The sequence below is a fragment of the Furipterus horrens genome, unplaced genomic scaffold (assembly GCF_987537825.1).
Source record: "Furipterus horrens unplaced genomic scaffold, mFurHor1.1.pri manual_scaffold_1, whole genome shotgun sequence".
NCBI lineage: Eukaryota > Metazoa > Chordata > Mammalia > Chiroptera > Furipteridae > Furipterus > Furipterus horrens.
The window spans coordinates 117,498,567-117,521,987 of record NW_028327171.1 but is presented as its reverse complement, the minus strand read 5'-3'; the positions used below and the strand labels follow the sequence as shown (position 1 = coordinate 117,521,987).

Genomic DNA, 23,421 nt, shown 5'->3' with positions numbered 1-23,421 from the left:
AAAAGTAAGTTCTCTTTCCAGAGAGTTTTACATCTTACTAACCTATAAGCATTGTCTCTAATTGTGCTTACCAGAAAATAAGCTCCTGAAATGGTAGTAGCCACTATGGTCAGCCACATTTACATATGCATTGTAATCTTTGAAAAAGTCTGCAAGGTTGGTTAAAAATTTTCAGATGAGAAAATATGACTCAGAGACTCAAGTGATGACCTGACAATGGCTACTAAGCAAATAAATGGCAGAGCAGGGAATTCAGAACTTAAAGTCAGAGTCTACTGTCTATTGTGCCATACTGAAATTATGGCTTAGCAATCCCTACAACACCTAGCACACTGCTTGAAATTTTTGTTAGATCCTACACACACACGGAGGAAAATACAAAGAAATAAAAACACCATAGTTTACCCATTCCTACCTCTCAGAAAAAGTAAGCAGACAGTAAAAATTATGTTTACAAAATCACCTCTATCATTTCAAATAAACTTTGGCAAATTGAGAAATTAAGTTATAAAGAGTGCAAGTTTCTAAACTTTTTTTTCTTGTGGATATGACTAATGTTATTTTTGTCACCCTCACTTTTAGAGATGGGGAAATTGAAGCTTAGAGATGTTGATAACCTTATCTAAGATCGTGTGACTGATACACAGCAGACCAAGTTCTTGAACCAAGGCAGGTGATGATCATGCCTTGGGCTCTGCTGGCAGATGCTGCTTTCCCTTTGGCCTGGTTATAGTGAAGTTTCAGGAGGGAAGGAAATCCAGTAAGCCCTGACTCCCAATAACAAGCTATGAGGTGCTATTACAGCACCTCAACTGCACAGCTGATATAATTGTATTTCCATATCTAACTCATAACCCACCAAATGTGTAAAGTAAATACTACTAGATTCATAAATACTTTAAGTTAAGAATTTGTTATTCCTATGATTCTTGGCTTGTTATGATTTGGGGGGAATATTCATACCTTCTCTGCACAATCAGTATTACCATACAGAAAGTGTATTCTGAGAATATCTGGTGCATGAAGGTGTCAAAAATGTCACCTAATATATAAATAAATTATCATATTTCATGGCCTTAAGAGTATCAAAAATGTCTTTTTTAAACCAAGCCCTCTAATGCTTTACTGTGACAAGATACTAAAAACTAGTGACATATTTTAACTCATGCTGTGTTGGTTAGTATAGAGTCACAAAGTGCTAGAGAAGTAAGTACATTTGAATAACATCAACTATAACCTAGGATTACAGATGAGAAATTTTAGGCCCATAGAATGTAATGTTCTCAAAGTCACTGAGTCAGTTGTAGATGACCCAGAAGTGAGATGACAGCTCCCATTCTATGGAGCTGCTTCCTGCTGGCAGGTATCTGTGCAGCAGGCTTAGCCTAATGCACTTATTTTATCAGGAGTCCTTTGACCTATAAATGCAAGTGATACTTATTATAATTGAGTAGAGATCTTCTATTTATTCAACAACTATTTACTAGATGTTTTCTAGGTACCAGGTAATATTCAAAATCATTCTGGGGATGAAATGGTGAACAAGACAAAGAAGGTCCCTCTTTCATGGAGCTCACATTCTATTCACAGAGGTGACAGTAAACAAACTAATGAATGGGAAGAAAATAACAGATAATTATAACATCAATGCAGTATATTCAAAAGAGATGAAGTGACAAAGAGTCACGGAGTGGACACTTTAGTTGTACATAAAAGTTAAGTTGAGAGTTAAGCATGAGAAGAGGAATGAAGCTTCTGATGAGAGAAGCACCTAGTTCATCAGTACTCAGAGGTGGGGGTAAAGCATGGCAAGGAATGAGTACAGGAAAAAAGCCAGCATTACTGAGCAATGGGAGGACAGGGTCCTGCACAGTTCTTTAGGCCACAGCAAGGAGTCTATGTTCCACTGCAGAGGGAACGGGAAGTGTTTAAAGCCAGGTTATTATAATCTCATTTTGGAAAGATCCTCATTTTAGCTACTGTATAAGACATAAACTGTAGGGAGGTGGAGTAAGGGCTGGAATAGGAGAGGAAGCAAGAACCTGATGCACTGGTGCAGTCTGGAGGTTATGGGGTATAAGTAGGTAGTTACATTACATTGGAGAGAAGAGGCTGAAGTCAAAGTCAGTTGTAACTGATGGGTATTTGTTTGTGTACTTGAGGAGTGAATGAGTCCTATATTTTGGCTTTAAGAAACTACACAGATGATAGTATCAGTTATTGGAATGAGAAAGATAGATGAGTAGATTAGAGGTAAGGAGGAGACACGGATGGAACTCTAAGACTCTCAACAGCACTATTTGGTAGGCAAATACCAATTTACAAATAAGTGAAATGTAGTGTAAAAAGTAAGTATGCCCACATGTCAACAAGAAGCAAAATCCCAAAACTGAGCTCTTTTATCAGACATACCATTGGAAAGACACTTTTCTGCTTGTTATTTGGAAAGTCCAATAAAATACTGGCTAAAACAAAACAAAACAAAACAAAACAAAAATACCCCAAATGTACCTTGAATGTTTACTATATGCAAGACACTGCATCTATCTCATTATATTTTACAGATAAGAAAACTGAGGCTCAGAAGGTCCATGTATCTTGTTTAGGATTTTACAGCTAATAGGTAGAAAAGGTAAAATTTAAGACCAGGTTTTATAACTCAAAAATTTATGTTCTTTTTGTGTTGCTTTCATTGTACTGAAGTTTAAAATTAGAAAGTAGGGTTATTTTTCTCATAAGCACATTTGAGATAAAGAAGGTGAACATGGTCTTTCATAAAGTGGTAAGAAAAAATTATTTAAACTATTTTATACAGGATCTGAATACTGTATTTTGGGCAATCCACATTGGTTATTGCAGCAACTCAGGGTCTGAACAGCAATTTGTTTGTGGCCAGACACATTTCATGTCATGAATTTTGTGGGACGATTTGTATTTTTCTCAGATACACACCCATATCTTCAGCTGTATTGAGGTGTATTTCTTCTGTATATAATCCACCACCTCTAATTTTGTCTTGATGTTCTTAGTAAAACACCTAGAGTGAGCTATTAGGACATTAGAAAAGCTGGCTTTCATGTACAGTAAACTGCACTGGCTTGATTCATGTGATGGTCTCTTTATATTTTTAAGACCTTTGGTAAACTCTTATAAACACATTTTAGCTGCATTACTTTAAGGATGACAAAAGTCCCTGAAACAAATAAACAGAAGGTCAGACATAAATTAGTTCTGACCTAGGTATGACTCCTGACACTGCCCTGCATTTACTTATTTTCTTATGTTAACTGATTATTTGTGCAAAATTTTGAAGAACATAAGGTTGTTTTAAAACATGTCTGTACATTCACCTCATTAAAATATGAAATCAAGTTTCCCTCCCTTTGAGTGACTGTCTTCGAGTAACTAGAATGCTGCAGAAGTAATACTACATTACTTCCAATGCAAGGTAATAAAATTCAATACAGCTCTACCTGGTTCTCTCCTTCTCTTAGGACCTTTAGCTCTGAACTCTAGCAACTGTGTTACAAGAAAATCAAGCAGGCACATGGAAAGACTACATGTCCAACATAGATCCCCATCACTTGCCCAGCTGAAGACTCCAGCCCAAAGTGAGGTTTCAGATGACGCAGCCCCAGTCCAGGGGATGTGGAGTGGAACAGAGGCGCTCATGTCCTGCTGGATACTGCCCAAGCTGCAGATTTGTGGGTAAAAATGAATGTTGCCTGTTTTTCTTTTTATTGAATTTATTGGGGTGAGATTGGTTCACAAAACCATACAGGATTCAAGTGTACAACTCAACAAAACATCATCTGCAGAAGCATTGCAAACATTGCTCCAAGCAAAGTCTCCTTCCATCCCCATTTCTATCCCTTTGTCTACAAACACCTGCCACCACCCCCTTTCCCACTGGCTATCACCAAACTGTCTATGTGATATATATATATATATATATATATATATATGGTTTATAACATTCGTGAAGGTTGTGCTTTGCAGAATGTCTACTCCTTTGAAAATAAATTGCTTCGCAGGGAGTTCGTCCCTGGCTGAAGAGCTGTGCAGCCGCCGGAGATAACCTTATAGCCTTGCGAATTTCTGTTTCTGTTACTGCCAAGACATTCCTGCAGTCCTGCCCAGCCCCCTCTTCCTAAGGCTGTTTCCCGCCAAAGAAGAAACAAAGAGACTGCACCAGTATAAAAACCCAGTGTTTAGACTCCATTGTAGGTTGGAGCATGTTAGAGACAGCTCAGGGTCTGCCCAACTCCTGGCCATCATTAAAAATCCTTTGTTTACTTTATACACTGCTTCAGAGTGTTCAATCTCACCTATGTAGCCGTAACACTACCAGCCTACCTGAAATAGAATTCTCACCATGGTCACTCTCAGGACCCTGATTTTTATTGATATTTTTCTGCCTCACGTTTTCCACAAGCTTATTCTATATATGGACATGTTTATGTCTATACCTGTATGTGAATATATATGTGCATGGATGTGTGTGAAAATGTGTGTGTGCATGCTTGTGTGAGTGTGTGTGCATAAACATGTGTGTTTGGTTTGTTTCTGTCATCCCCACTACAGCTATGTGGGCAAGAACTCTGTTTTCTTTGCTTTTTTAATGTTTCATTCCACCTAACCAGAAAAGTGTGGGACACATAATGAAGAATTAATAAATATTTATTGTATGAAAGAATATGTAATCATCTGTTAATTAAGCAATTATTAGGGACAAAGTGTTTTAAGTTTAGTAATATCCAGAGAACCTTGAAGTGTAATTTCTTTTTTATTAGTTATTTGACTATTGTGTATCACAATTTCTTATTTAGATTTCTAAACCTAATCATTAGTTTTGTGCACATCAAAAGTCAAACATTATAACTGGACTTGAGGGCTTATATACATGAATGCGTTTCTATATCTATTTGAAAATACAAAGAGTATATGATGAGTATGTATAACAATACATAACGTATGCTATATACCATAGAATCTACAGTATGTAAATATTATGAATATGTATTTATACATAAAATAGCACATACTTATTTAGAGTCTAGCTTATATATCACATATTAATACATATAGCCAATAGCCAATTAGTTATATTCTCACTAAACTATCATCAGTTAAAGGAAAAGAGGAAAACTGACTATTTCAGAATTCTTAAGAAAGAATGTTTTTTTCTTTCAAGATAACTAGGTGAAGCAGTCAGCTCATGTGTCACACAAGAAAATGAATGCGACTGACTTTGAACAAGTAGGGTAATAGGGGTTGTGAGTATACTAAATCACTTGTTCTGCTGAGGAACTTGAACAAACCTCATGGCAAACTTGTTTGCATGACTGATTTGCTTGGCAAATATTTTCTGTTCAGAGCCAAAGTAAACTCTGGCTAAGCTCTCCAACAACTATTAGGTTTCAAAATCTGGGCATCTAAATGTCCAGTGGTTTTCCATGTATCAGTATGGACTTCTTACCTCTGCCTTAGTGAGTTCAGAGATGTATGGAGAGAAGTGTTCCCAAGCAGATTTTTACTACACATTGTGGTGACTGCAAAATGATGCATACACCCAATACTTACACCTAACAAGTAAATCTCACAAAGGGATTCCAGATACCATGGAGACTATGAAATAGATTTTGGAGTAGATAGGGCTTCAATGCCCTGTCCCAGTAGGGACCTGGCTTCTGGGATCTTCTAGGTGATGCCTTCCTATCACCTTTCAATCTTCTCTTCCTTCCAGTGGGGATAGTGGGTTACAGGGCAAATTGGCTATATGATTAAAGGATTTTCTAGACTGTGGGCTCAATGTTTCTTCTTTTGTCTCCTGGATTAGTGTTTCCTAATCTGGATTCTTTTTTATTTCCTATGCTCATAATTTCTAACTTTCAGGAACTCCACCTTGGACAAAATTCCTATGGAGGTGCTGACAGTGAGGAAAGGCCTATGCTGAGCCAAGGCAGCCTTTATCTTTGAGGACAGGTAACCACCTGCTCCCTGGCAACAGGGTGGCTTTGAGCACTGGTGGGCTGATGATGATTGTACAAGCTGCTGTGAAGCACAGGGTCACAGACCCTGCTTGAAGCTCATGGCAGTAAGTAGCCACATCATGAGGAAAACTACAAGACACATGGGGATAGCAAAGACAGTTCCAAGGGACTTCGATGGCTTTGAATTCTGTCTCTTTTGAGAGTGACTAGTATTAACCTTTAGTTAATGAGAAAGATAACACATTCCATTGGCTGGCATTTATCAGAAGGTGGGGGAAGACTATCAGTGGAAACTGTCAGAAAATTATAGTGTCATTTTTCAGTCACTAACTAAATGAAAAAAAAAAATACAGTGCAAACGAGGTCTGACCTTATCTAGCCTGTGTGTGTGCACTTCCTTGGCCTGCTGCTAGAGGTATAGCAGCAAACACAGAGCCAAGAACAGACAGAACTGGGTCTGGGAGCTTGGTTATAGGGACTCACAGGGCCACTGCATGAAGGACTACATGAACCATAGAAGATGCAGCATCCAGACAAGGGCACCTTGGCAACCACACAGACTTAGCATTGGTGGCTCTGCCTACTAATCTATCTCTTCATTTACGCTTTCTTACAAAATAAGAAAAATAACCTAAACTCATGTTTTCCCTGACTATTCCATTTCCTTCTAACTGTTGACTCTATCTTTTCCACAGTGTATCAGAAACAGCATCCTTGCTTTGACCTCAGGTGAAGTTGGGCTCAAGAATCAGACTTGTCCCTCCTAAGCTATGTGACATGAATTATCTTATTCTCTCTGAGGTTCTGTTTTCTGAAATGCCAGGTGGGGATAATAATTCTTACTGTACAGAACAGCTTTTTGAATTAGAGGTAATGCTCGCACAGCACCCCACACATAGTCTCAATCATAAGTAACACTTAATCATTGTGGTCACTGAAGTTATTTATTTTTCTCTCATCCTACCTTCTATTATTTCCTCCACACTAGTGTCTAGTGTGTACAGTATTGAGGAGAATCTACAGTAAGAAGCCATTCTCCACATTCTCTTATTAATTTTAGTCCACTGTAACCACAATTTATTTTATAACTTCTACTAACTCTGGCTACTAGTAATATCAGCTACCTCCAATAAGCTATGGGAATCATCAACACATTGTTTTTAATTAAAAATAAATTTCTAATTGTCTTTGAGCCTCCTCTGCATTTATCAGATTGCTGGGAAGTGGGCCTTCACTCTCACAGCACTGTTAGCAGTATATTGGTGCAGCACTGAAACACTGTAGAGTCAGTGTGGCAAAAACCTTACAAATATGCATCCTCTTTCCCCTAGCAATCCAAATAATTTACCTAAGAATATAATTAGTTTTCTTCATGAAAATCTATGGGTAAATGTGCCCTTACAACATATGTAATAGTGAAAAAAATGGAAATAATCTAAATGTTCAAAATAGGATATTTATTAATTTTGTATATCCACTGTAGTACATCCATATAATGGAAAACTATTGTTAATAAATAATTGGCATATATCATATTTATTGATATGGAACAATATTTGTACAATGTGTGTGTAACAAATACAAATAGTAAAACAATATCATGGGGCTCTGCTTCAGCAGAGAAAGGAGGCGCTTGTTCAGGTCTTCCAGATTGGTAAGTTGGTGAGGAGTCAATAGTCTCTGCCTATGTCCCCTTTGCTCTCTGGTCTTCCCTGTGGAGAAGTGGTTGGCTACATAATTAGAGAGATTCAGAAAATGTTCCTGCAGGTATGTGCCTGTTATGAACTGAATGTGTCCCTCCAAAATTCATTAATAAGGTTGAAACTCTAACCCTCAATGTGAAGGTATGAGGAGATGGGAGTCTTTGAAAGGTGATTAGGTCATATGGGTGAAGGCCTCATCAACATAATAAGTGTGGTTCTCTCCCTTTCTTCTGTCATGTGAGGACATGAAGAGAACTGAGTTGTGTGTGACCTGGATAGGTCCCTGAACAGAACTCTATCATGCTTACATCCTGATCGTGGACTTCTCCAGATCTGTGAGAAATAAATTTCAGTTTTTTTATTAACCAGTCAGTCTGCGGTATTTTGTTAAAGGAGTCCCAACTAAGACAGTGCCCTGGGTACTAGCTCTGGGACTCACATACACAGTATTGCCATCCCCCACCACGCCCATGAGGTGAGTGCACCTGGGTTGGAGATTAGGTACTCTGTCTCTGCACTGAGGGGTGTGACACTGGGACCATGTATCTATGAGGCTTTCTGTCAGCAGTCACCTCACCCAGTGCCACAACCACTTTCGGCAGAAGCCAAGGGGCAAAAAGATCCCCCTTGCTTCTGGTCCATGCTGTGTTCTTCAAGCTTGCTCAGGAGAAAGCAAACACTGTAAGCACATGTCTATTGTCATCCTTTATTTACCTCATTGGATTTAGAACCCATGGGGAAACAAAGACTAATGCATACCTTCAAACCTAAACATACATATAGTATGCTCTCTTTTTTGTGAATCTCCGTGGTAGAACATCTGGGAGAATATGCACCTAAGTGTAATATTCTTCCTCTCTGTGGGGTGATACCATTTTCTTACATGAGTTATAATCATTGTAACTATTATATTTACACTCTAAAATAGAAGTAGTGTGCTCCTCGACCTTGTTTTCTGTTAGAGCGCAGGGTTTGGACCTTCCCTACTGGGGTGGGAGGTGTGAGCTAGGAAAGAAATATGGTCACTAGGGTTTGCCTCACACCCACTGTGTGTCAGGCATGGCACAGGGGCAGAGACTACATTTTTCATCCAGTGTTCTTATTAGCCTTATTAGTTCAGAGTTTTCATGTACATTTTTTCAGTGGTAAAATTGTGGAAATTTAACAACTTGAACAATGTTGCATAACCAGTAAGAGGCAAAGAGTCAAGATCAAACTCTCCACATGGCCTGTTCCCAAGTCCCACTCAAATATCCTTATAAATTTAAAGGTAGTAATGTTAGAAAAATAAAACATGTACAGTGGCATTGGTGTAGCCACACTGACATCATAGAATGCAGAAACTCAAGAAAATCCCACAGTCACTAAACATACTCACATTTTTCCTAAATCTCACCAAACCTAATCCTTAGGAAACCAGAAAGAACACAAATACTAAAAAGTAGGTTGGTTTTTGTTACACATGCATTTTGCAAATAGTGCTGAGAGTAACATGTGAAGGCTTGAGAGCCAGAAGAGAGAGAAACAGGGACACATATAAACACTAAATCTCTCAGGGCAGCAGCAGCACCACCTGAGGATACTAGAAAAGGGCCACCAAATCAATGCTGCTGATTTAATAATCTAATCAGCCCTGTGAGCTCTACTGGGTCCAATGAAAGTATGGTAACTGATTTTCACAATAACTGTACTGAGTCATCAAGAAAAGGTTACATTTTATGTTCAGAGTTAACTGTTTAAGAAGGCAAGGAAGGATGTAATCAATTTGAGGAAGGTTTTTATTTCAAAGAGTTAGAAATTCTTTCAAAAGATTTTGGTACTTAAAGGAATAAGTGGCAATTATCTGAAAAATTCATTTATGTGGAATGAGACCTTCCTTAAAGATTCTAGATTAGTGAAGCTGTGTGTTATAGTTATTGAGGCTTCTCTTCCTTCTTTTTTGACATTTCATTGTCCATATTTCTCAAGCTTTTCACAATTTCTAACTTCCAAGCACTGGATTGTAAATTACTTGACGATAAAGATTCTGATTCCTTTTCTTGGACAACCCACATTCCTGTTGTGGGCAGCCCATTTTCTGCCATGAAACTAATGATGAACTAACATTTACAAAAAAAAAAAAGACTGATTCCCAGGGCATGCTTTTGGTAAGCAGTCCTAGAAAAATTTTTGTTTAGTTGGTTTTGCTTTTTGTTTTTGCAAACATGTTAATAACTAAGTCAACCATTTACTGTAGAAAATATCCATGGAAAAAGTTTTTAAAAATAGGTTAATTTATTTTTTCTAAAAGCAAATTTTATTTTAATAAAACAAATTTCCATTACGGCCTTCACTTCTCAGGTAACTTAAGTCCTTGCTTGTCTGCCGATCTTATTGCTGAATACTGCTCTCTGTGTATCTTTTGCCCCAGACAGAACTCATTGCTCTTTGGTGAATGTGCAGAGATCCTTAGTGCTTTGTCATTTGCTATTCCCTCTGCCAGAAATGTCTCACCTCTACAATTTTTATGTCTAGCTCAAATGTTGTCTTCAAGTGCTATTGCTCGTAAGGCACTTTTCATTATCCCAATTTTTGCAGGATAGGTGTCATAATAATTCCCTTTTGGAGATATAAAGAAACTTTAAGAGGCTAGGGAACATCCTCCTGGACATACCCTGGGTGTCAGAGTCATGACTTGCCCATTCCAGTCCTCTCCTAGCAGTCTTTCTCTCCACTGCTTAGTGAATGATGGTAACTGCACTCAATTTCTTGCCAAACTCTCATCTCCATAAAATTCCAGGTTTGGGAGCCCTTCTGCCAACCTGTGATAGCCTGCATGGCCATGCACAGTGGTAGGGGCAGCAGCAAGCCTTACCTGGTGTGTTGAGCAGGCGTGACCTCCTGCAGTAGTAAGCCACTTCCTGCTCACAGTGCTCTGAGCTGTCGATCATGGCCTCCAGCTGCTCTATGCTGCCCCCATAATCAAAGGCCATGGAGTAGGGCTTCTCAGGGCTGGCGCCCTGCACATAGGTCAGTCCTGTGTTGTTGTGCTGCACTGATGTCCAGATCTTGTCTTCTGCCCAGAGAACACAATCCAAGGAAGTAGAGGTTAGAAGGAAGTTCCAAAAAGGACAACACTCATGCACTTCAATAAAGCTGAAAGATCACGCAGGCAGTGTGATGGGTGTCATGACATGCAACCATTAATCACCACATGAGTGCTCTAATCATGTAAAGAATTTGACCAGAGAGTTTTTGCTCTTCATAGAGCCCCACTCAGAGTTAGAATGGAGATTAGTAATCTTTTTTTTTATATATAAGTTATTTATTTATTTGTTTGTTTGTTTGCTTTTAGAGAGAGGGGAAAGGAGAAAGAAAGGGAGAGAAACATCACTGTGTGGTTGCCTCTCACTCGCGCCCCCAACTGGGGACCTGACGTGTAACCTAATAATGTTCCCTGACTGAGAATTGAACCAGCGACACTTGGCTCGCAGGCCAACGCTCAATCCACTGAGCCACAGCAGCCAGGGCCTGAGATTAGTAATCTTAAGAGCTAATGTTTTGGAGCCCTTACTCAACAGGCTGTATGCTAAGCATTTAATGACCATTGTCTCATTTAAAAATCAATATTACTTAAATCAGAAGCAAGTTAATACCAACACATCAGAAATGAGGGAAATGTAAGTGAGGAGATTTGGCAGTTTACTCCAGATTACACAGTAAGTGACTAAGTTGTCCTTCCAGCTACTGACATACTCTTCTCAAGAGAAACACTAGCATTAATAATTATCTCAGAAAACCATAAGACCCAGGTGGAAAATAAGATCTAGCCACAGAGAATATTTTGTAACACATACACAATTAACAAGTATGGAATTTTCAATCCACAATGAACTCCTAGGCACTTACTTGCAGTTTTTATTATTTATTCTCCATGTTACCTCCCTTTGCCAAAAATATTTTTGGAGTCTTAAAATAAAAGAACATGCAGAGATGAATAACTGAATCAGGAGAGGAATAACATGTTTTTCTTATGACAAATAAGAATGGGAAGCAAGGAGAGTGGAGAGAAATATGAATTTTAGAAATTGAGAGATCTGTATGTGAAACCTCTTTCTGCTAAGAACAAGCTTGAACAAGTCACATCACTTTTTGGGTACTCAGTTTTATCATCAGTAAAAAATAAAACTAAAAGGACAGTAAAACCATCTATACTGTGGCAGGTGGCAAGGCTATTAATATGGAATAGCAACCAAAAATATAATTGCAAAGCACTATCTAAGAGACATCAGACATTTCGCTATAACTTAGGCTAAAACATTTGCTTCAATTGGACATAGAATTTAATTCTAAACATGCTTACAGATAAAGCAAAGGAGGAAACAGGAAGTCTTGAAAAGCTTTTGTCATCTGAAAATCTTTACCGCATAATACCATTAATACTCTTCCTAAATTCTCAGGGCTGAAAAAGAACCCAACACAGACATCATGTGGTTTCCTTCCTTCCTCACCTCCTCAGTCTTACAAATGAGAAAACCAAGGTCTAAAAAGCAAATAAATGGTCCAGGGTATATCTATTAGACAAAAACAGTGGGAACATACACTGGAAGCAACCACTATTAATTAGTACAGTAGTCCCTCTCTATATCACGGTTCACTTATCATGGCCTCACTGTATCGCAGGATTTTAAAAAATATTATATTTAAATATTTATTGCATATTTTTTGCTAATCATGGAATTTTGCGGTACTATATACATATCTTGTTAAAGTTACGTAGGTTTAAGAGTGTAGAATATGTTTAAGAACATAAATAGTGTTTATAGAAGTGTGGAAAAGTTAATAAGGGAATGGGAAAGGTTAACAAGGACTGGGAACAGTTTGTAAGTGTGTGGGAAGGGTTTATAAAGCCTTAAAATATATATAAATACTAAAATAAATGTAAGGTTCCTACTTCGTGGATTTTCACCTATTGCAGAGGGGTCTAGAACGTAACACCCATGGTAAGTGAGGGAATACTGTATTACTAAGAGGCTAGAATTAGACTATGCTCAAACATTCTGATTCATCTTAAGTGTAAAGCCAGCCCACTTATAACCCACATATTTCCAATGTTTAATAGAGGCAGAATTACATTTTCTATAAAGCCTACAAAACAAATCAGATGAAGGTTACTGGATTTTGACTTAGAATGTAAAAATAATACATGATTCATATTGGTAAAAAATAATGTTACACAATTAACACAAACATCTTTAAAAATGTTGTGCCAATATGGACAAATGCTGACAAAATAACTAAAGAAAAGTAATTTCTCAATAATGCATTGTTGTAGAGGGATAAATAAAGACTGACGGTTTTGAAATATCTGTAGTGCTTAGAAACAGAAAAACCCAATCTAATAATAGATATGTTCCTGCATCATACTGAGACATTTTACAACCCTACTGATGACAATCTATATCCTTATATCTATACAGATATAATATATAAATATATAGATATATGAAGGGTTGGGGAAACAAAATTTGTCCCCACTCTTGCTTTGTCCAATCTGTCTGATTTTAAAGATGATCCACTAGCATCATTATAAATTTTAGGAATTTGGATTTTCCTCGCCATAAACACAGCTTTTCCTATCTGTATATCCATTCATCTAATTGTCCATACATTCATTGATTGACTTGCTTATTCATTTAGTCATTGAGTCATTTTGCCAAAATCATATTCTGTCTTTGGCAAAATGGACAAGAAAGCTGTGTCAGACAGACGATCTTTCATCTTAAAGCCACTAATATTGCCAACCCTTGCCTCTGGACCCTGAGGGTAAATTGTAGTTTTAATAATTCAACTATAGGTACTTTTTGATATATGCAACATACAGAAGATACAAGGGAACAATAAGAGCTCCAAAGTGCTCCCACAATTCATTTAGACATCACAAACCTCACTGCAAGCACAAGATGAGTGACAGGAAGAGAGCTGATTACTCTAAACCTAGGTCTCTTTGTTGGCTTTCGTTTCAAAGATAACCTTTGTCCTCTGATTATTTTTTCTCCTTGGAGATAGTAGAATAAAGACTGAAAGCACAGGGGTGAATGACTATTTTTTTTCTCACTTTCTTTTTCTTCCCCTCAGCTTCACCAACAGCAGTGCTAATTAAGCCCTGACTCTGATAACATTAAAGGTCAGCAGTCAGTGCCACTTATGAGAGACGGCCATAGTGGCTGATGCTCCAGCTGCCTCGTCTAGGATGAGTACTGTGATTTTAGCTAAGAAAGGTCAATGTGAAAGTCAGCTCTGAAGGATTTTCAAATGAGTAAGATTTGTTCTGGACAGTCTTTTAGGTGGATGCAGGGGATTCATTTACCAACCCACACATGCTTGTACTAAAATTGGGCCCATTAAGCTAAATATTCAAGATGATCAATTTAGTCAATGGTTAGGTGGAGATTAGTGTATTCAGCCTTGGCTCTGGAACCAGAAATCTAGATTTGTGTGCCAGCTTGGTACTTAACTGGCTAAGCAACATTAGTCAAATGATTACTTTTCTAAAGTTCAATTTCCTCATCAGTAATATTTAAAAAGGAGCAATGATGCCAACTATACAGGGTGGTTATAAAGATAAATTGAGGGAATATGTGTGAGAAACTCCATTATTAACTAACTTACTAAGCATGCCACAGACATCTATGTTTTGTATTACATATAAAAACATCAAAGATCTCAGAGATATCAGATGCTGCTACTATTACTAATAACATCAAGGAGAAGGATAAGCTGTAAGTGGCCTTGGGCAGTTCTCATAATAGTTTATATTAAAAAGGGTCTTTCCCAGAGCATAAAGTAAGAGGCACTTTCAAAGGAGATAAGATAAACTGAGCCCAGTCTTACCTCCCAAAATCTATCAAAATCTATTAGGAGAACACCTGTTTAGAAAGACCCAGAAGAGAAATTGCTTTCGTGTTGAAGTTCTGTGTCCATCACAGGACATATGTTCTGGCCTCTAGAGCAGTGTATATGGCTGTAAGATAGTCTAGATTATGGACAAGTCCATCCAGTTAGAACCTGTGCTCTGCTACTTGCCAGCAGTGAGACTAAGTTATATAACCACCTCTGAAGTTTTCTCATTGGAAAACAGGTATTTTAATATCAGTTTTTACAGAAAAATAATTATTCTTCAGAAAAAAAAAGAATAAAAACAAGTGGAAAAGGAAAGAGAGGCTAAATGTTAAGTCTGATTAATAAAACCTCATTCTACACATATATTTGTCTCTTGCAGATCCAGGATAAAAAACAAACAAACAAACAAACAAAAATAAACACTGTAATTTTTCTATCACAATACTTGGAAGGAACTCTACAGATTGTCAATATCTGGCTTAATTGAATTTAAATCACTGTGGGGAGCTGCTTATAATTCTTTGAAAAATGTGTCAATTCACTTATATGCCTACTGTAATAAAGCAAGTCTATATTAAGGTTTCTGGGGTCACTTCCAGTATAGTTATCTTTGTTGACAAAGTGAATTTTCCATGTAAAGGTTAAAGGCAGTTTACATAATCCTGAAAGCACAGTCTTTACCACTGATTTACCATCTACACATCTGCAACCTAGTGACATCTCTTGTTGTTTTACATTAATAGTTATTTAGTTTTTCATATGTTTCTATTTTATCCCACCACTTGAATAACAAGTAATGACTACTGAGTAAATGTCTTTGTGGTAAGGGATTCTATGGAGAATGTAGGCAGATGCCATGGAGAAAAGCAAGGGCTTGGGGACCTTGGGCCTGGGCTCCTGCTGGCTCTGCACGGACTGCATTCCTGGTAGAGACATTTTACCCCTACCCCAAGCCTCAGTCTTCTCTGGGAAATGGATAGAATCCATGTTAAGTAATGTGTGAGAAATTAATAGAATGCACAGGGTTAAGAGTGCCTGGCTCAGGGTAGGTGACTCAAAATCAAATTTGAACTCCTACAAGTCATTCTGATGAAATGATTCAGGAAGAATCAGGAGGGACAATCTCATAGTGAGAAACAGTACGGAAGCCTGTGCTGAGGAGTCAATGCCACCGTCCTCTCAACTTTTAAAGGAAAGGGAGAAAATTAGTATAAAACAATATTTGACTGCTTCAAAAGGCATCCGAATTTCATACTGAACCGTATGTCCTCCTGTGTAGATCAGCCCAGCTGCCCATGCATGCCTTACTGAAACCCCGGCAGACCTGGCTTCCTTCCAGACTTCTGCCGTTTGGGAGAGTGAGCATACAGTCCGGGCCCCTGGTATGGCTACAGGCCCTGGCACTGTGCACTGGCTGGTGCAGACACCCTGGTGTGATGCCAGGGCCCAGCTGCAGCCGTGACCACTGTCCCACTTGCTGCCTGGGCCAACTACACGACCTCCACACAACCGATCTGACTATGACTTATCCCCACTGCTTCACGTGAGCTTTTACTTTTTATGTACCTTCTTGGGGTTTATTTTTCTTGTTGCTTGCTTTAAAATAGGTGTCAAGATCAAAGAGAACTGTGAAATCAGTTTGATGGTCTTGGAGGGTGTGTTTTTGAATGGACTCCATGCACACTATATTGTATTTGTTTGCTTTTTGTTTGTTGGTTTCTTCAAGAAAAACTTACTAAATACCTAATGTCTGCAGAGCATTATGTTAGGGGCTGAAAAGGTGGTAGTATGAGGGGTACAAGGCTGAATAACACTCCGAGCCCTGAGTGCTTTCACAGCTGGTTCTGGGAAAGAGTCCCTATGGCAGCTGAAAGCATGGTGCCTCTGGGGCAGGACAAAAGGTTGTGGACTAGCTCCATGTCCCACCTTCTGAGCAGAAAAGGGGAAAGACGGGCCTCCAAATCCAAATTACCTGATGCAAAGAGGGCTAGGAGCTGGTACACAGGTTGTGGTTGCTGTCAGAAGTTTTATGAGGTTTGTAGGTGTGTCTTTGTGGCAGGCACTATTTTGGTGCTTCTCAGAAAACAGTTGACCACTTACATTGATTTAATTCAATCTCCACATCTGTTACTTGCTAGCTGATCAGTGTTGACATGCTCTTCAAACTCCCTGAGCCTATATTTTCTCAAAATACAAATGAAAAAGGATCTCCACCTCACACTTTATCTTGTGAATTAAATGAGATCAACTTTAAGAAGATATAACCCAGTACCTGGGCCATGGGTTTACAATAAATAGTAGTTCCTCTCCTTTTGTTTAGAAGAACTAAAGTAGCTGGGATTGAACTCAGAGGCATCCATAAGGCTGTGCACGGACTGCAGAGGTCTTGTCTTAGTCCTGAGAAGGCATAGTAAAGGCCTTATTCACATCTCCTCTTACCGGGTCACTGAGGGAGGCAAGCGTTCTGTAAATGTGAGATTGCCCACTTCCTCTGCTTCCTAGATCTTATACTCTGGTTCTGGAGGTTATCAACGAAGACAAACCAATAAACGGAAAACTTCAAAGAAGAGAGTGGAATTGTCTCTCTTTCAGCTGACATGTCTGCTCTGGAGCACACACATTCATTTTCCTTCTGTGTCCACTAAAATTATTTCACATGCAGTAAGGGCCTTATTACTCTAGAAACAATAGCAAATCTAACACCTAGATGTTAATTTCCAAAAGTAATCGCTACAAATGAACTAGACTTTTTATGGAAAATAGCTTAGTCTGTGTCTAAGCAGTGAAAGATTCTGGAACATCTTATGCTAGAAAACAAAGAAGTACTCCAAAATTAATGGATGCATGTAAAAAAGGCATAGGAGCAGAAACAAAGAAACCATGGTTAGCTAGGGCAATTTTAACATCAAACAATAGAATGGTAATAGTAACACTTTAAAATGAAATAACTTATGGGTTTATAGTGGCACAAAGGAAGATGGAGGAGGGTGAGAAATTTTTAAAAAACTGTTCTGTGGAGAAGAAGGCAGAAAGATATGTACAATTTAGAAGGAATTATAGAATTAGAAAAGCACTTGAAAATTCTGGTGTAATCAATTCTATGGATTAGTATCATTAACAGATTGGGAGGAAATGTTGGGGTACAAGATACTCCCATACATAACTTACTACTTACAAATTACCTTCATAATGTAAAGATCTAGCAGAACTGTTCTAGCCAAGGGATCAAAGTGAACATCCCCACTACGGCCCAGAATGACATCATATCCCTTCTGATGGGATGTACTAAAAAGAGCACACACTGCCCATGAAATTGTCTTACTGAAGTATTCTAATAATGACAAATATTCAGAAAAAATCCAAAATATGGAATATTTTACTTAAAAGCTGGATTATACTAATCTTCAAAAATTAATGTTATGAAAAGCAAACAGAATATTGAATAATATGAATTATGGGATGGGGCATTCAAGTTAAAGAGACTAAAAGGACATGGCAATTACATCCATCACATGGCCCTGGCTGGTGGCTCTGGTGATTGGAGCATCGTCCTGTAAGCCAAAAGGTTTTGGGTTTGATTCCTGATCAGGGCAAACACTTAGGTTGTGGGTTCTATATCTGGCCTGGGCACATACAGGAGGCAACCAATTGATATTTCTCTCTCACATCGATGTTTCTCTGTCTCTCTCTCTCCCTCCCTTCTTGTCTCTGAAATCAATAAATATATCCTCAGGTGAGGATTTAAAAAAATATCCATCATGTGGACAGTGTTTTAATCCTAAATAAGACTATAAAAGCAGACACTTCTATAAAAGACACAATAGGGACAAGATAGACTGTATATTGGATATTAATTTAATTAATGTTTTTTATGTATGATTCTAATATTGTGGTTATATAGAATAATATCCTTGTTCTAAGAGCTACGAGCCAAACTCTTTAGATTTAAATTATCAATATATCTACAGCTTATTTTCAAGTAGTTCTGGAAAAAAAGGCAATTTATGAGGAAGAAGGGAGGAGAAGGAAGAGACAATAAGAGAGAGAGATGAGGGTAGCACAAATTTACAAATGTGGCAAAATGTTAACATTTGGAGAAAAGTATAAAAGCTTATTTTAGTATCTTTTTAAACTTTTCTTTAGGTTTCGACATTTCAAAATAAAAACTTTGGTGAAAAAAGATAGTGCTTTGCACAATGCTTCACATGCAGGAAGTGCTCAGAACTCTTCTACTCTGCTCCAATAAATGCATGTGAATGTGCTCTTGCACAGGCACACACACACACACACACACACACACACACACAGAGCTAAGGACTAACTGGACAAACAATTATTAAATAGGAAAAATTATTATTAAATTCAAATATTCACACCATAATAGCATATTCATTTTCCAATGTGTTTATTAATAATGTTAAATTAACATTTATGAGTGATTTGAGTGTGTCAGATGTTGTGCAATCATACAAGTTATTGCTTATTATTATAATTGTTATATCCTCAGAAACTAGCATCAAGTTTTCTGAGCATAAAATGATAAAAATAATAAATAATAGCAACCATGTATTGGGTATATAATTCCAGACATTTTTTCTTATGGATTACATCAATTATTTCATGTGAACCTCACCTTTAAAAATAAGTTCTATTATTAATAACAGTATAGGAAACCGAGGCAGAGAGAAGTGGGAGAGGTGTGTTCTCTTTGAAGTGTGAACTTGCCAACTTAAAATATTCTCCCAGTGGCTGGCTTCCATCCTAGTGTATTAAATACAGATCGCCGCTGCATTCAGCCCCTCGTGTCCAGCCGCCCTTCGTAAAAGAACCGTGCACCGCTCTCCAAACTCGACCCGCTGCTTGCGAGGGAGCCAGTGGTGAGACATAGATATCTTAAAGATGCAGTTTCCAGTTCTGCTGTAAGATGATCAATCAGAGAAGGAAAACTCTGACTCCAAAAAACCTCCGCTGCCTTGCGGCATACCTCTTCAGGGGAAAGGCTAAGGGAGTAAACCCCGACAGAAAATCCGGAGCCGGAGTCCCTAAGGCGATTTGACATTGTAGTCAACACCGGCAACTCCTGCGGCGCACCTGAAGCCAAGCTGTATTGACTTTGTCTTTCCCTTGGACCCTTCAGCTGCGAAGAGAGGGGGGGTCTGCTGCATGGGCAACAGCAGACCCTCCATATCACCCTGCCCAGGCTCTGTAGCTTCAGTTTCACTGGAGAGGACACTCCAGCGTCATCGCAAGATGTCGACTCAACACGGGAGGAGACAGATACCGGTTATAAGCTCATCCGATTGGCGAAGGAAACGAGCGCCAGGGGTCTCCTCTGACGGTGGGAGAGGTCATCGCACCTCACTGGACAGCTACCGCCCGCCTCAAGCTGGGCAGCCCCAGCCAATTAGGTGCCGTCTCGCCATGGCTCGCCTGCCCCACTGGGTGCGTGGGGATCAGAGAGGCGCCTCTCGAAAAGTGGGCCACAAAACACCCACACCAGTTAATTCCAAGCAAACAACAAGAAAGAAGCCTCCGGCTCTTCGCCTCGCTAGCTGGAACATCAGGACCATGTGCCCCGGACTTACTGCAGACCTTCCGTGGATCAAGGGTGCCAGGAAAACCGCTGTCATCGATAGGGAACTGGCACGACTAAACATCGACATTGCGGCTCTACAGGAGACCCGGTTGGCCGACAACGGAACTATCAGAGAAACCAACTACACCTTCTACTGGCAAGGGAAGTCTCCGGACCAACCAAGACAGCACGGTGTTGGGTTCGCTGTGAAGAACACGCTTGTTAACTCCATAGAGCCACCCACAGGAGGCACAGAGAGATTACTTACCCTCCGATTGTCAACAACTTTCGGCCCAGTCAGCATTCTTAGCGCGTACGCCCCAACCCTCTGCGCCACCATCGAAGAGAAAGAAGAGTTCTACCATGCACTGGACGAAGCGTTATCCAAGATCCCCAGAAGTAACGCTCTCTATCTCCTTGGAGACTTCAACGCAAGAGTAGGAGCCGACCACATGGCCTGGCCCACCTGCCTTGGAAACTTTGGGAGAGGAAAGATCAATGAGAATGGTCAGCGACTGCTTGAGCTTTCGTGTCACCACGGCCTGTGCGTGACAAACACATTCTTCAAGTGCAAAGAGATCCACCAGGTGTCATGGAGGCACCCCCGCTCCCGCCATTGGCACCAGCTTGACCTCGTCATCACCAGAAGAACGGATATTGGCAGCACCCTCCTCACACACAGCTACCACAGTGCAGACTGCGACACGGACCATGCCCTCGTGGTAAGCAAGGTGCGCATAATGCCGAAGAGGTTGCACCACTCCAAGATGAAGGGTCGCCCACGCATCAACACCAGTTGTGCCAGCAACCCAGTTAAGACCCAGCAATTCATCAACAAGATGGAAGATGCACTCGGCGAGGGAGTGGCGGCAGATGACATTATCGAATCCAATTGGCCACGTCTCCGCGACGCCATATACAACTCCGCCATTATTGCTTACGGGAAGAAAGAGCGGAAGAACGCTGACTGGTACGAGGCTCACTGGGAAGAAATGGAACCCGTGATCGAGGCTAAGAGGAAGGCCCTACTGGCTTACAAGGTCACGCCCACTCCCAGTACATTTCAAGCTCTACGGGCTGCCAGGAACAAAGTCCAGAAGACCGCCCGCCACTGTGCCAACACCTATTGGCTAAACCTGTGCAGAAGCATTCAGGAAGCCGCTGATATAGGCAACGCACGAGGAATGTATGAGGGTATCAAGAAGGCAACAGGCCCAATCCCCTCCAAGATCGCCCCCCTTAAGTCCAAGACAGGTGAGGTCATCACTGACCAGGAACAGCAAATGCGGCGGTGGACCGAGCACTACCTCGAGCTGTACGCAATGAAGAACACCGTAACAGACACTGCTCTTAACGCCATCCCAGACCTACCAGTCATGGAGGAGCTAGACACCCCACCTACTGCGGCAGAGCTCAGCAAAGCCATCGACCGCCTCGCTTGCGGGAAAGCACCAGGAAGCGACAGAATCCCTCCAGAAATCCTAAAGAGCGGGAAACCAGTCCTGCTACAGCCGCTCCACCATCTACTCTGTCGCTGCTGGAAGGAGGGTTACATCCCCCAGGATATGAGAGATGACAACATTATCACCATGTACAAGAACAAAGGAGACCGCAGCGACTGCAACAACTACTGGGGCATCTCTCTCCTCAGCGTCATCGGCAAAGTATTCACCCGGGTCGCTCTTGCCCGCCTGCAGACCCTTGCTTCCCGCGTCTACCCAGAGTCCCAGTGTGGCTTCAGAGCTGGCCGTTCAACAGTGGACATGATCTTCTCCCTACGCCAGCTGCAGGAGAAGTGTCACGAGCAGCATAAACCACTCTACCTAGCCTTTATCGACCTTACGAAGGCGTTTGATCTGGTCAGTCGAAGCGGTCTCTTCAGCTTGCTACGGAAGATTGGCTGTCCACCACATCTGCTTGCTGTGGTCATGTCCTTTCAGGACAACATGCACAGCACGGTGTTCTACAACGGCGCAACCTCTGAGGCCTTCCCAGTCAGCAGCGGAGTAAAGCAGGGCTGCGTCCTCGCGCCTACGCTGTTCGGAATCTTCTTCTCCATGCTCCTCCAATACGCCTTTAAGGACTGCAGCGAGGGTGTCTTCATTCACACCAGATCCGATGGCAAGCTCTACAACCTGGCCCGTCTACGAGCCAAGAACAAAGTCAAAGAGGTGCTCATCCGTGAGATGCTCTTCGCCGACGACGCAGCTTTGACATCACACTCCGAAGAGGGACTCCAGCAGCTAGTCACTTGCCTTTCCCACGCATGCAAGGAGTTCGGACTAGCCATCAGCCTGACGAAGACGAATGTTATGGCTCAAGGCACGGGGACTCCCCCATGCATCACCATCGACGGGTACACCCTGGAGGTTGTCAACGACTTCACTTACCTCGGGTCCACCATCTCGAGCTCTCTGTCAGTCGACTTGGAGGTCAACCGGAGAATCGCCAGGGCAGCCACAGTTATGGCCAGACTGAACCGGTGAGCGTGGAACAATTCCAGCCTCACTGAGAAAACCAGACTGCGCATCTACCAAGCCTGCGTACTCAGCACTCTCCTCTATGGCAGCGAGACGTGGACCACCTATGCAAGGCACGAAAGGAAACTCAACAGCTTCCACATGAGGTGCCTGCGACGCGTCCTGCATGTCGCCTGGCAGGATAAGGTCCCCAACACCGAGGTGCTGAAGCGAGCCAGTATGAGCAGTTTGCATGCAGTTCTTAGCGAGAGACGCCTCAGGTGGCTCGGCCATGTCAAAAGAATGGATGCAGGCCGTATCCCCAAAGACCTCCTCTACGGCGAGCTAGCAGAAGGCAAGAGGATGAGAGGGCGCCCAAAACTGCGGTTCAAAGACATCTGCAAAAAGGACATGACACAATGCTCCATCAATCTCAACACATGGGAAGTTCAAGCAGACGACCGCCTAGCCTGGAGGCTCGCGGTCAGGCAAGGTACGTCACGTGCAGAGGCTGCGCGCAACGAGGAGGCGGTCCAGAAAAGATCGAGGTGGAAGCAGCGTCAACAGCAGCAACAACGGCCATCTGCCTTCACCTGTAACAAGTGTGGCAGGGATTGTCACTCCCGAGTCGGACTGCACAGCCATTCTCGGCGGTGCAGATAGACTCTCAAGAAGCTATGCCATCGTCTCTCGAGACGGACGGCTGCCGACGACGACGACGACGACGATAGGAAACCGAGGAACAGTGTGGTCAAATATTTCCCCTAAGTTACATAACTTGACAAAACTAAGAAGTATAAGCACTGGGA

General features: G+C 40.9%; 1 protein-coding gene across 1 annotated transcript in view; it reads right to left on the bottom strand.

Moving 5' to 3' along the window:
* The window catches only part of CNTNAP5 (contactin associated protein family member 5), a 1,232,224-nt gene that overhangs the window by 395,329 nt on the left and 813,474 nt on the right, over positions 1-23,421 (bottom strand). Inside the window, exon 13 of the mRNA XM_090279100.1 lies at positions 10,551-10,751. Coding sequence (XP_090135226.1) covers positions 10,551-10,751 — 201 coding nt within the window. The remainder of the gene's footprint in view (positions 1-10,550; positions 10,752-23,421) is intronic.